The 13,773-nt window shown below is 33.9% G+C and overlaps 1 protein-coding gene across 1 annotated transcript; it reads right to left on the reverse strand.

Moving 5' to 3' along the window:
• Window positions 1-47: 47 nt before the first annotated feature.
• Window positions 48-6,145, reverse strand: LOC107606058 (long chain acyl-CoA synthetase 9, chloroplastic-like). Its single transcript, XM_088493564.1, has 11 exons — window positions 5,586-6,145; window positions 4,896-4,976; window positions 4,536-4,799; window positions 4,302-4,433; window positions 4,014-4,187; window positions 3,700-3,929; window positions 3,168-3,285; window positions 2,461-2,592; window positions 1,409-1,543; window positions 1,125-1,331; window positions 48-324 (listed from the first exon to the last, which is right to left on the reverse strand). Exons 1-11 carry the CDS (start codon window positions 6,036-6,038, stop codon window positions 157-159), a joined length of 2,094 nt encoding a protein of 697 aa, XP_088349690.1. The 5' UTR covers window positions 6,039-6,145; the 3' UTR covers window positions 48-156.
• Window positions 6,146-13,773: the final 7,628 nt, after the last annotated feature.

A 13,773-nucleotide genomic window follows, 5' to 3' on the forward strand; every position in this document is an offset into this window, starting at 1 on the left:
TATGAAAACAAAAAACCAAATTCTTGTACCCACCCCTATGTCCCTCAACTCCAAAAATAAAAGAAAAAATATTAATGTGAAAAACTGCAAAATAGATGTAGCTTCTTTCATCAATAGGATGAAAGCTAGATCCTAATGTAGTGCAATAGTGGTAATCTATGAAGAATACAATTCTTTGAGCTCATTATCAAAAGTTTTTCTGATGGATTCTCTCTTGATCTTGAGAGCTGCAGTGACTAGGCCAGACTCAGGAGTCCATGGGTTACAAAGCAACTTAATTTTGGCAGGAATCTCAAACTTTTCCAAACGAGAATTCTTAGCTTCCTACAAAGAATGGTGTCAAAAACCAGCACAGTAAGAGATAATTATCTAATGATAAATTGATGTTAACCTCATAAAACTTGCCTTCATTAAAGTAAATTGGTACATTTTGCTTTAAAATTGCGACAAACTAATTCGTATATATCATTAGAGCAATTCCAATGTGTTTATTTGTATGTCCCTATTTTCTCTTTATATTAAGAGAACAGGGGCTTTGCCCATTAGAGATAAATTGAGGGAAGATGAGAGAATATATAGGATCCCTGACGAAGAGTGAAAAGTGTGGTAAGTGATTTTTTGGATTAATAATAAAATAATTTTTGAAAGAATAAATGCGCATCAATTTGATTTTTAAAAGATACATTGTAAATCATACTAGTCTTTTTTATAAGTTAGATGATGATATGATATAATCATTTGCGATATATCACCATCTAATTAGTCAGAAGACCAATTTGATTTAATATTGTATATTTCGGAACCAATTTGAGCTGTTTGATGTTTTGAAGATCAAATTGACAAATGTGAAATTTTCTTCAGACAATTTTGACTATTAACTCTGATTTTTTTAAGTTAAAAGAATAATATAAATTGGATTATAAATGTGTGGGATAAGTTAATTTCTTCCATTGAAAAATGGAGATATCATTGGTTCTCATTCATTATTTATGATATTAATAATAATGTGCCATTATTTTCTTTTGTAACAGATGGATCATAAATTAGGATCAATGAGAATTTTCTATTCGAGTTTCTGTTGTAACTCAAAAGATGTAAAAAGAATGGTAATACAGAAGTTATACCTTTAAAAGTGATGCATATACCTCCTTCATAGCTTCTTCTTTCTTACATAGTTCTGAAATATCAGAATAAGTAATTCCCTGCTTTGAAGCCCATTTTTCCAATGCTTCATGAGAAGCCACCACAAGTGCCACACAGTAGCTATGAAAAGGATCAGCATGTAGCATAACGTTGTCCACATAGGAGCTGCCTATAAGGGCTGCCTCAACCTGCATTCAAATAAATTGTTAGTAACAAAACATGAAGAACATTATATTACATTCCACAATCCAGCATTCATCCATACCTTTCCCAAAGAGACATATTCTCCATGCTGCAATTTAACAATGTCCTTTTTCCTATCAATGATTTCAAGGCAACCATCTGCATGAAATCTACCTATGTCACCAGTGTAGAACCACCTCACCCCTCTTTCGTCAACCTTTACAACAAAACATACAACAATGAATATGTATAATTATATATAAAAGTAACAGGTTTTAATGTCACTATGCAAAATTATCACTTTTTAATTTTGATATTGAAAAGATAACGGTATTTTACAAAGTTGTTGGAGTATGATGTGTTTGACTAGGATATGAAAAACATAAATCGGACCAACAGATTTGCCATTTAAAACACAAATTTAACACTTATATTTGTGTACCTGAATTTTATTAAATTTTTATAATGCACAAATATAACCCTCAAATTTCTGTATCGAAAATTTTTAAAATCTTTAATATATAAATTTGATCCTAAAATTTGTGGACCTCACTCTATTCGGATGCTCAGATTTTATTTTTCTCCTCTCTTTTTGATAAATGTGACTATCACATTTGTTCAATAATAATTAAAAAATTAATTCCATATTGAGAAAAAATACCAACTCTTTCAATAATTATGCATTACATACCAATTTTCTCTATGTTAACAAAACTTAAGACCAACTTGGAGATTCACAAATATATTTTACCTAACACACCGCCATCTACAAGAGACTTTTAGGCTAAAGGGTGTATTGTATAGTGATTTGACATGTCTACTTGGTGTTAAACATTCAATTTAAGTATAATAGGAGTGCATGATCAAACTCTTGATTACTTTGTTATATAAACTACGAGAATATTATATGGATTACTATTGTATAAATTTTATGCGTATATTTTCTACTTCATTATTAAAAGTGATTGATAAAAAATTTATCGTTTATGCCATAATTTATCTAAAAGTGGTACAAATATAATTTCTCATTACAAAAATTGAAAAGTAGAGGAAAATAGTAACCAAAATCTTATGCCAGTTCAGATTTTTTTTTTTTCCCAGAAGTCAAAAAAGGAAGAAAACATGAAGCCATACCTTATAAGACTCTCTAGTCTTTTCTTCATTTTTGAAATATCCAAGGGTGACATTAGTACCACCAATGACAATTTCACCTCGGGGCATCGGTGAGTCATTAATTGAATATCCACCTTCAGGCCAGTCGATTAGCTGAGTAAATAATACCAAATGCTAACATAAGACATATTTTTCGAATGCATATATAATGAGAAGGTAAACCCCCATTTTAAGATAATCATATAAATAAAAGCCAAATCATTAGAGTATAACTCCAAGGGGTCGATCACGGGAAAGAGGGTTAGATTTAGCATTTCTATTCATGTTATATATTCGGTTGCAAGGTAATCAACAACAACATTTTAACATATTTGCACGTTACAGGGAGCAGAAATAAATGACAATTCAAAGTTTTAGACAAGATTAATAGTGATAATTGGTTTTAAAAGCAGGAAACTACTAGAAAACAAAATCACCTCCTATACGAAGAATATCTTAGATATGAAATGCAGGTTAAATGGTTAATTGTCCTTATGATATGATGTGAATTGTGAAATAATATAAAATGCAAGGAGTAGATACACCAAATGAGGGTGAAATGGTATGATTTCATTTAAAATATAAGGAAATAAAGATCATATAAATTTCAAATGAATAAAAAAGATATCCTTATACAAATTGCATTGGGTTTAGCCATTACAAGGATAATTAGATTTGATCGCCACCACCTTAATATATGAAGAAGGAACAGGTGGTCCAACATGGCCAACACTTGAGTCATCAAAATCAGAAAATGCTCCACCGGCACAGGTTTCTGTGAGACCATATCCTTGACCTATTCCAGCACTAGAGTTGACAATTAAATTTCAAATTGGATAGAAAAAGATGATTGAGAAAAAATTGGAAAGCAAAATAGAACTAGCAGACTAGCAGCAGTACATGGAAAAAGCTATAGTTTAGATCATTCTAGTTCGAATAAATAATAAGATTTATTTTGGACAGCATGCATGATTTGTTCCTACTTCCTACCTAACTCTATCTAAAATAACGAACAACCTCTTGCATTAAAAATTGTGATCAATTTACATGAAGTTATTTTCCTGTGAAAACCATAGATGGAAATGGTTAAACAATTTGACATATTTTACTATATGTCGTCTAACAATTTTATCTATTATTTTCACCTGATAATTTCATGTGAGTAGCCACCATTAAAAATAGAGATGGTTTGGTTACGGGCTCGAAATTGAAAACACTAACCTAAAACATATGTTGATGAATCGTTGGGCATCAGCAGAAAGTGGAGCACCACCTGATAGCATAAGACGGATATGACCACCTAGAACTTTTCGGATCTTCCTGAAAACAAAAAGATTCCATAGAAATGCTTCCAATCCCCAAGCACCAAACCAGCTACCATTAAGTGCTTGCAACCTCCGTTCATAGGCTAAATTAAACAATTTCTTTGATAGTCCTCCCTTTGTATCAACCTGCATGATCACTCAATTTAAATTAATTTGAAGCATAGCTAAAGAATCATTCACCAAACTCACCAACAAAACACAATGAAATACCTGCTTGAGGACTCCATACCGTACGCGATCAATAATGGCCGGTACAGCTGCCAACAAGGTCGGCAGCAATACAGTAGCATCTCCTTTTGTTCCCTTTTTTATCTTGTTTGATGAATCAGTCAGAGTCAAAGGAGATCCATACCCTATAGCACCCCCAACAGCTACAACTATATGCTAAAACAAGTTGTGATGAGTTGAGTTTGTCAGAGGAAACAAGATAAAAAAATGTCTTTTTTTAAACTGAAACTTTTATTTACATAATCCACTGGCTAAGTTAGTTTCCCATACCTCAGCTACCAACTCAAGGACATGAGCCATGGGCAAGTATGCCAAATATATATCATTTCTCCCAACGTTAGGAACTATTCTCATCACAGCACTAATTGTGGCTACCATATTAGCATGTGTCATCATGACACCCTATTATGCAAAAGAAAGAATTTGAAGTAAATAACCCTTTTACTTTACCATTTTATGATAACTTGATAAGTTTTTTCAGTCTTAATGGTGGTTCTGATTAACCTTAGGCATTCCTGTACTTCCACTTGTGTACATTATAACTGCAACATCTGCTGGAAGGGGTAGATCTGCCTCAACCATGACTCTGCCACCAAGTGCCCGAACTTCTGCAAAGGAAAGTACTCTCCATCCATGCAGAGCAGATGAAGTATCAGATGGGATATCTTCATCCAAGCATATCACACGTTTTACGCACTCCAGTTGTCCACGAACTTTAGCAAGTGTTTTCAATTCTTTGCTCCCACAAATCAGAGTTGTAACCTCTGTCTGGTACACATTTCAACATTCTAATTACGAACAATACACACTAATAGAGAACAAAAGTTTAAACCATAGACAAAAGAGAGATATAGATTGAAAAACCTCATTCAAAGAATGACACAAAGCTTCCTCTCCCAAAGATGCATATATAGTCACAACCGTCACGTTTCTTCTGAAGCAACCCTGATGAAACCCAAAAAAAAAAAAAACTCAAATTATTCTGTTTTTGGAAAAAACCAGAGACTCATGTAAAACTGAAATATATCGGTCACTTCATAACTATATGTTTGTCACTTCATAATTATACAATAGAATGCAATATAAGTATATAACTTGTTATTATACGCATTATATACTCGTCACTTCCAAAAGTTGTCAATTCATAACAGATGATACAATACAATGGCCACTCAAAATAGAGCCACGCCAAGATTGCTAGGAGGCAGCAACTTTTGTGATTTATAGCCATCAAGTAACCATCAATGATTTTTTTAATAGTGTGAGATTTTATCTAATGTTATGTGATTACTCATTTTTCTTTTGCTGGTTGTATGCTGGCTAAAATTTAATAAAGTTGTTGGGTAATAAACTTTTCCTTTCTGAAATAATAATCCTAATAAGAAAAAGCTCTGATTACATATGAAATATCAAGTTTATGTTATTGCACAACATGCATGCGGGCGGTTGTATTTGACAGTGTAAAGTTGTTTCATATTGTGCATGAAAATGATTAGGATCCTTTTCTCTTAAGAAAAAAAAAAGCACATTTCTGTTAGGCATCAAAACAAACACCTGCAATGCAAGGAGCCACTCGGCTCTTGTGTCAGCGAAGATAGCAGCACGCTCGTGCCTGGAATGCCCAAGCTCCGCCAAACCATTGGAGAAACAAACCACGGCTTCGAAGGCGTCGCGGAACGTGAGCCACTTGTAACCGCCGAGATGAAGCTTCTCGAAGGATTTGCCGTCGGGAGCCACCTCATTCTCACGCGCGATCAGCTCGCGACTCCCGAGAAAGATCTGATCGCCGTAGTTCTTGCATGAATGCTCCAGAAGCTCTGCGAGGGTGGTTACGCCATCCCAAGCTGACGTCACTAGCGACTCGAACCGGGCGTTACGGACGGTGAAACCTGGCTCTCCGCCGACGTCGACGTAGACGCCTTGGCGCTTGTGGCGGCGGTTGCGGTTTCGGTTGCGGAGGGAGAGGAAGATGAGTGGGAAGATGAAGCCGACAATAACGGTCTTCATGGTTAGAGAGTGCGCTAGAAGAAGAAGAAGAATGGAAGGGAATGAAGAAGAAGCAGTTGCGTTAATGAATCGGAAAGAGATGGGATGAGAGTTTTAAGGAAGTGTTGAGCTTTCCACTCAGTGACTCAGACGAAGTCACACAGTATAATCAGTTTAGATTATTTTAGTGTCATAAAACAAGAACAAGTGTTTTCTTTTTTTTTTTAGAAATTAAAAATGTTATTCGCAATATATGTGTAATTTAATTAGTTATTGATATATTTGTGTTTAAATGTATGTGTAATTTAATTTATTTTTAATATGTATTTATATTATAATATTTATTTTATACTAATGATTGATTTTAATAGATAATTTTAATGTAAACAAAACTAAAAAAAATTTATATTCCTTAACTAAAATATTGTTTTACATTTGTATACATATTTTAAATTAATTGACACACTCAAGTTTTATTAAAAAATAATGGTTGAATAATTTTTTTATGAAATAAAATTTTTGTTTCATTTTATGTCAATTATTTTTAATAAAAAATAAAAAATAAACACGTTAATTATAGGTTTAATTACTCTGTTGGTCCTTATAATTTCACGAAATTTTTAATTAGGTCCCTATACTTTTTTTCTTTTAATTGAGTCATTGCACCAATTTTTTTTTAATTGGGTCCTTACATTTTTTTTTTTATTTAGGTCCCTATACCAATTCTTTTTTTTAGTTGGATCCCTATAAAATTAAGCCAATTACTACTAAGAAGGACTTAATTGAAAAAAAAATTAGTGTAGGGACCCAATTAAAAAGAAAAAAAAATATAAGGACCTAATTGAAAATTTTACGAAACTATGAGGACCAACAGAGTAATTAAACCTTAATTATATATATAATATTATTTTTTATTTATCTTTTTATTTTGTCATGATTATTTATCTTTTTTTTTTTTTTTTTGATCAAGTCATGATTATTTATCTTTTTTTTTTTTTGGTGATGATTATTTATCTTATTTTCCATTTCTTTTAGGCAAGTGAACAGGGGGCCAAGCCCAAAGTCTTTACGTTTTTCTAAATTTGATAAAAGTCTAACTACAATAGGTATATTTTTGGACTGGTGTAACAATAGATTTGTCTTACTGTTATTTATAAAGGTTACAAGTTTCAAAGGATTTTGGATCCAAAAAAGATGGGTATTTGATAGAGAGAGATACAGATATCATTGGGTTTGGGCTTCTTTGTTCACTAACATTATCTTATCCAGTTTTCTTCTTTATCTTGCTTTAGAATTGAAGAAAAAAAAAAATTCTTTCTTAACAATGGGTAACCGTCTGGTGGGGTGGAGAGGGGATGTTAGTGGAAATTTGGGATTTGATTAGTTTAGAAAAATGAGTAATTTAAAGATTTTGAGTTATTTTATAGTGTTTTGGTAATTTTGTCGATTGAATTTTATTTTTTATGGGCATAACTTTAGTTTTAATTTTTTATGAATAATTTGTCAACGTTCAAAGAATTCGTAAACAAAAATATAGTTTACTCAAATATAAAATTAGCTTGTTCTATTAACTCATATATATCATATAGCAGACGGGGTACCTATTAGGGTTTAGGTGCTCTAATAGAATTTACATACACTTGTATACATTTTATGTGGAATTTTAATTCTAATCTTCTAAGAATATAACACTAATTTGCAGTGTTGGTATCTAATGCAAACAAAGATTTAAGAATGGCTAGTAAGGAGGAGCAAGGAGGAATGAAGAAGGAAGGTATAATCTTTTTTGATTTTACGAATGTCAAAGGGGGTTTGGAGGAATGCCAAAAAAATTTGGTAGGGAGATTAATGGTAGATAGATTGCTCAGCATTGGTACGATTGAACTAGCTATGTCTACAATCTGGCGACTACTGGATGGACTGAGGATTATTGATCATGGTGACAACACATTCTAATTTTTTTTCGATCATGAACAAGACCTGATTTGGATCGAAAAGGACGTGCCCTAACTGTTTAAGAACTTTATATTGAACATTCGAAGATGGACAGAAGATGAAGAGGTACCAAAGATGGATTTCTCGATTGTTCCAATCTGAATCCAACTCTAGGGAATGCTAGAGTATTGTAAAACAAAAATGCTAGAAAGGAAAATAGGAGAATCTATGGGTGAAGTACTCGATGTTGCTATTTTTTCTATGAGGGGAAGAGAAACAAGAATTGTTAAGGTGCAGATCAATCTCAACGTCACTAAAAAGCTCCAACAAATAGTGAAGATTGTTGGTCCTAATAAGAAAATCATGGAGGTCCAACTGAAATATGAGCGAATTGGGATTTTTTTCTATCTTTGTGGCTATCTAGACCATGAAGTTAGAAATTATATCAACGTAGCAAATAATGAAATAGAACGGAGACCAATAGAGGAGCATTTGGGGAGGGGGGAATGGTTGAAGGCAGAACAGGTAGGTAGAAGGGTGGAAGATTTGAAGGAGAAATCTAATCTTAACAAATTCAAGGCTGACTGGAAGAATAATAACAGATATAACAAAACAACTCCTGTCAGTTAAGAGCTTTGCAGGTCTATCAATGGGAGAAAAAGAGAAATCCAATCAACAAGTACTGGAGGAACTCGGGACTGTTATTTGTTTGGAAAATGAGGGCAATGTAAATGTCAACACAGGGTAGATAGCGGCTGTAATTCAGGAAAGTCAAAGCAAAAGCATATATAAAGCCAACCGATACAGTAATAAAAAGCCAAAACTGAAACAGTAGTTGGCAAGGAAACTAGAACTAGGAGAGATACAGGTGGCATGAGTGAAGAGAATAAACATCGAGTTAGAAGAAGAAGAAGAGTAGTGGCCGAGTAGGGAGAAGGAAGATATGAATATTGCTGAGTTGGGAGAGGGTGTCAGCCCAAAATTGGCACCCCACTCTCAATAAAGATGTTGACGTAGAATTGCCAGGGTTTGGAAAAGACTCTAGTAGTTCACAACATTCAAGGAATTCGAAGATCTCATTCCTGCGAAGTATTGTTCTAATATGAAACCAAAAATAATGCTTCGTTTATGAAAGGTCAGTGTGAGAAAATGGGCTTTTCTAGTTTTTATTGTATTGATCCAATTGGCATGATTGGTGGGTTAGTTTTTACATAGAAATCAGAGGTACAAATAACAGTGGTGGAGGCTGAAAGTTTTTTCATTCACTTTCAATGGATGGATATAGCTCAAAACAAGTGCAGAAATGTTATAGGAGTGTATTTTGGATAATGAAAAAGGTCTCAGGAATCCTTAATTTGAGAAACTTTTTCAGATTCTGAAGTCAGGGAATGAATTTTTTCTAGTTGTTGGTAATTTTAACTCTATTCTGGCTCACCATAAAAAAAGAAGGAGGAATAAGTAAGTCGGCCATCTCTATTAAAAGTCTTTAACAATTTTCTAAATGGTTGAGGGCTGTACGATATAGAGTATGAAGGTAGCAAGTTTACCTGGAATAATAGGAAGTTTGGAGAAAACTTTATTAAAGAACGACTTGATCGGTGTTTAGTCTCAATGGCTTGGATGATAGCTTACCCAATAGCAAAGGTGTTACACCTAAATGATCAAGGATCATACCACCGCCCTTTGTTATTAGAATCAGAAGTGTGCAGTAAAAAACCAAAGAGACGATTTTGTTTTCAAGAAAGCTGGTGTGAGGAGGAAGAAGTTACCAACATAGTCAAAGATGCATGGAGGTCGAAGTATGCTAAGTTTCCTATGTTTATACTATTCAACAAATTAAAGCACTACAGACATAGTGTTGTTGAGTGACAAAAGAAGAAAAATAGGAACTTGGCAAGAATTATTGAAGAAACTAAACAGGTACTAGAGGAAGAAAAATTGAAGGTGCAAAACTTTGGATATTTGGAAATTAAATTATAAGTTATTTGAGATTTATGATATTTATTTATGATTTTAATTTTAAAAAATTATCGTACAAAAAGGTAATTAAAGCAAATTTATGAGGCTTTAAGTTTAAAATTTATTAGAACTCATATCATTTTCATAGTAATTGGGTATTTTTTATTTATAATTTAAAATTTTAGTAATTAAAAAATAATAAGAATTTTATATGGCTTAATGTGAATATTGAGATTTTGAATTTCATCTTATGAATAAAGGAAAATTAATTTGATTATCTCTAATTTTTGAATTAAAGTATTTATTTGAAAATAATTTGTATGTTGATAATTAAATAATATTGTTAAAGATAATTTATGGGGCTAAATTTGGTTTTCAATTACTACATTATCCTTAATTTTAATAAAAATACCTATCCTAACCCTAATTTCATCACACACACACAAACACTAATCCTAGCTCCTTCACCCAGCCGCCACCTCCTACCCCCTTTCAACATAATAGAAGACACATACACATAGAGGAGAAGAAGAGAGGGAGGAGAGGACTGTGCGGTGCTGGCGAGGAGTGTCATCACCGTTGCTGTTGCGGGAGAGAGGGATGCGAGCCAAGGATAAGCCCGAGGGAGAGAGAGATCGATGAATGGTATTGTTGCTGGACCCATGATCGCCACCGCTGAGGGTTCAGTAGCAGTTGTTCCAGTGTCGCTGTCGTGTCTCCGTTGTCGTTAGATCTATCATTGCCGTTGTGACGCGCAGAGATGGAGACAGCTCAAGAAAGAGAGGAAATGCAATGGAGGAGAGGAGAATGTTGTGCTCTGTCATCACTGAAGCCTTCATGGCTGACGCTGCCATCGGAGCTGCCACCAGAGGAAGCTGCTACTGCCATTGAGCTGCTCCGCCGCCGTCGCCAAGGTCCGCCGTGGAGGGGAGCACGAATGGGAGAGAATAGGGAGCTCTTTGTCGCCAAGAACGGTGCTATCGTCACCGGAGGTCATCACCGGAGCTGCAACTGCTCCATCCTTTGGTTTATTTTGGTATAGTGAGTAACTCTTACCCCGAAACACTTACCGCTATTGTTCTGTTATATATTATTGAAGATTTTACGATGTTAATGTCTTAGGGTTGAGTCATGGTGCTTGCATGCTGTGTTTAATGGCTGTTGCTACCGTGAAAAATAATCAGAATTGATGCTGCTGCTGCGAAATAAGGATAAAAGGAAGTTTGTCGCGTAGTTGAGTCGTGGTTGAGGTAAGGGCTTTTCTAAAAACTTATTTTATTCGAGGAATTTTTATAATTGATATCAATGTGAAAAGTGCATTTTTCTGTGATTGTGCAAGTCTTATGGATGTGATGGTTTTCAGTTGTTGGTTAATTATGTGTGAAATGTGGATTATGTTTGATTTAATGATTGTTTTGATGGTTTGGCTAGAATTCTAATCCTTAAGGGATTATGTTGATTTGGTTGATGTAGGATTGATCTTGAGACTTGTTGAAAACATTGAAATCTGAATGTTAAATCATTTTCTTGGAAACCTAAGTTTTGAAATAAATTAGTAACTTTGAAAACAAAATAGTAACTCGATATTTAACGAAACTGCATGGGATTAAATGTTGAGTAAACTAGAATAAGTGAAATTGTTACCGTTTAATTTTGAAATGTTCATTTTAATTGGAGAATTAGTTATGGATTTTTGAAGTTGACTTTTCTATGGTTATGAACTGCGAATGATTTCCTAATTATTGGAAAAAAAAAAGATTTTAAATTGGTGATTATAAATTGGTATGTTGAGAAAAGGGTTGAGAGATGCTAGTTTGGTTGGAAACCTTGAAGGGTGGTAAAGTTCGAGCTTTAGAGGAGATGCTGCCGAAATTTTTGTAAGTATTTAAGTGAAATTGAATAATAAGAATTAACTTATTTTGGTTTGGTTAATTATGAAAAGAATTATATTTTGGGGTGCTTTAAGCGAAAAATAAAGTAATGAAAATGGGTATTTAAGAATAAATAATTTTTGAGTCTTTGAGAAAAAGTTTTGAGTTTGAAAAAAAAAGTTGAAGTTGGTTTTGAGAAGTTTTTAGTGAATTTAAAAGTAATTGAACTTGATCGGTGAAATAAAATGATCTCCGAGTCTTTTGGAAAAGTCTTGAATTAAAGAAATGAGGTTGAAATTAGTTTTGGGTACTTGATTAAACGGGAATGAGTTTTGTTTGATTAATTTTGATTTAAGGACTATGTTTTTGTGGAGTTCTAAAGAACCCTAAAGTAATAGAAGTGAACTGAAGAGTTAACTGATGTGAGCCTGATTAACCATGAAAAAGGATTATGTTTTGGGTGTTTTATCGATTTTTTTTAAGTAAATGTTTAAGAATAATGGATTATGTTTTCAATTAATATTTTATTGGGAGATGAAAAATGATCTTTATAAAGGTTTTGCATACCCGTCCACAGTGAAGACGGTGGCTTTGTTCCGCTCACAGATAGACAAGTTGAGGTTGAGAATTCCGTCTCTTGTCGCATCGGAGAATTGGATAGAAGTTTGAGGATTCTCTTTGGTTCAATTCCCAACTATGGTGAGGATAGTGGTTTTATCCCGCTCACAGTTTGAGGATAATTATACTTGTGATAAATGTTAACATAATGAATTCTGATTGTGATGATGTTCGATTGAAATATGATTATATATAATTACGGTTTTAATTTTGATCTTGATTATGTTTGATTGTAATTATGATTTGAAATGAGATTTTGGTTGATGTTGTGAGGATGGTGGTTTTGTCCCACCCACGGTGGCACTGTCTTGCTCATGAATAGGCAAGTTGAGATTGAGGATTCTCTCTCTTGCTGTGATAGACAAGTTGAGGTTAAGGATTCTCTCTCTTATTGCAGTGGACAGGCGGGGTTGAGGACTCCCTCTCTTGTTACATCGAAATATTTGATAGAAGGTTGAGGATTCCCTTCGATTCAATTTCTAGATGTGGTGTGGACGAGTTAAGTTGAGGATTTCCTAACATTGCATCACAGTCTCTCTCTGATTGTGAAGTGTCGCAGACACTATATCCCAGATAGCGCTGTCTCCAGTGAGATGATGGAAGGTTGAGGATTCTCTTCTAGAAGATTGAGGAATCCCTTCTTGCTTTTCCTCTTGGAGATGCACAACAAATAGATTATGTCCGAGTTAGCTACTGGATGTGTCGGGTCTGGCAGTTTAGCTGACACATGAGCTCATGGCCAGTAGGATAGGCATGCATCATACTGTATTTGTTTGAAATTGCTTGGGTCTGCATAATTATTTTAGTTTTCCTAATTGATATTCTGTTAACCGCTAATTGTACTACTTGTTATAATTATTCTCTATGTGTGATTGTTTGATTGTCTATTTGAATGCTTGTGATTGTGACTTTTTGGTTCGGATTATGGTGGATTGTGGTGGCTTGTAAAAGATCTCCTTATGATGGTTTGAATGTGATTGATTATATTTTGAACCAGAGGTCGTGATTGATTATATTTTGGGCCGGAGGCCGTGATTGATTATATTTTTGACCGGGAGCCGTGATTAGATAAATTATTGGTAAGTTTGGTTAGATTATTTCTTTGGTATGTAGGAAAATGTTATGGGATATTATCGAGATTGGAATTCTTATAAGTGAGATATGAATTTCGATTTTAGATGATTAATTGTTGTTGTTCGAAAAGATTCATAAGACGAGCAATGATCACTGTGGTTGAAAATGGACGAGAAGCCTATGAAGATTCTTTTGCACATCTGGTTGTGCTTTATTGGTTTTATTATTATAGATGTCTTTTTCCTCACCTTTGTTATCGATATTCATATTTTTATAAAGAGGGATAGGAGTTGTAATGA

Source organism: Arachis ipaensis, chromosome B7 (genome assembly GCF_059453495.1).
Source record: "Arachis ipaensis isolate K30076 ecotype BB chromosome B7, ASM5945349v1, whole genome shotgun sequence".
In the NCBI taxonomy this organism is placed as follows: Eukaryota; Viridiplantae; Streptophyta; class Magnoliopsida; order Fabales; family Fabaceae; genus Arachis; species Arachis ipaensis.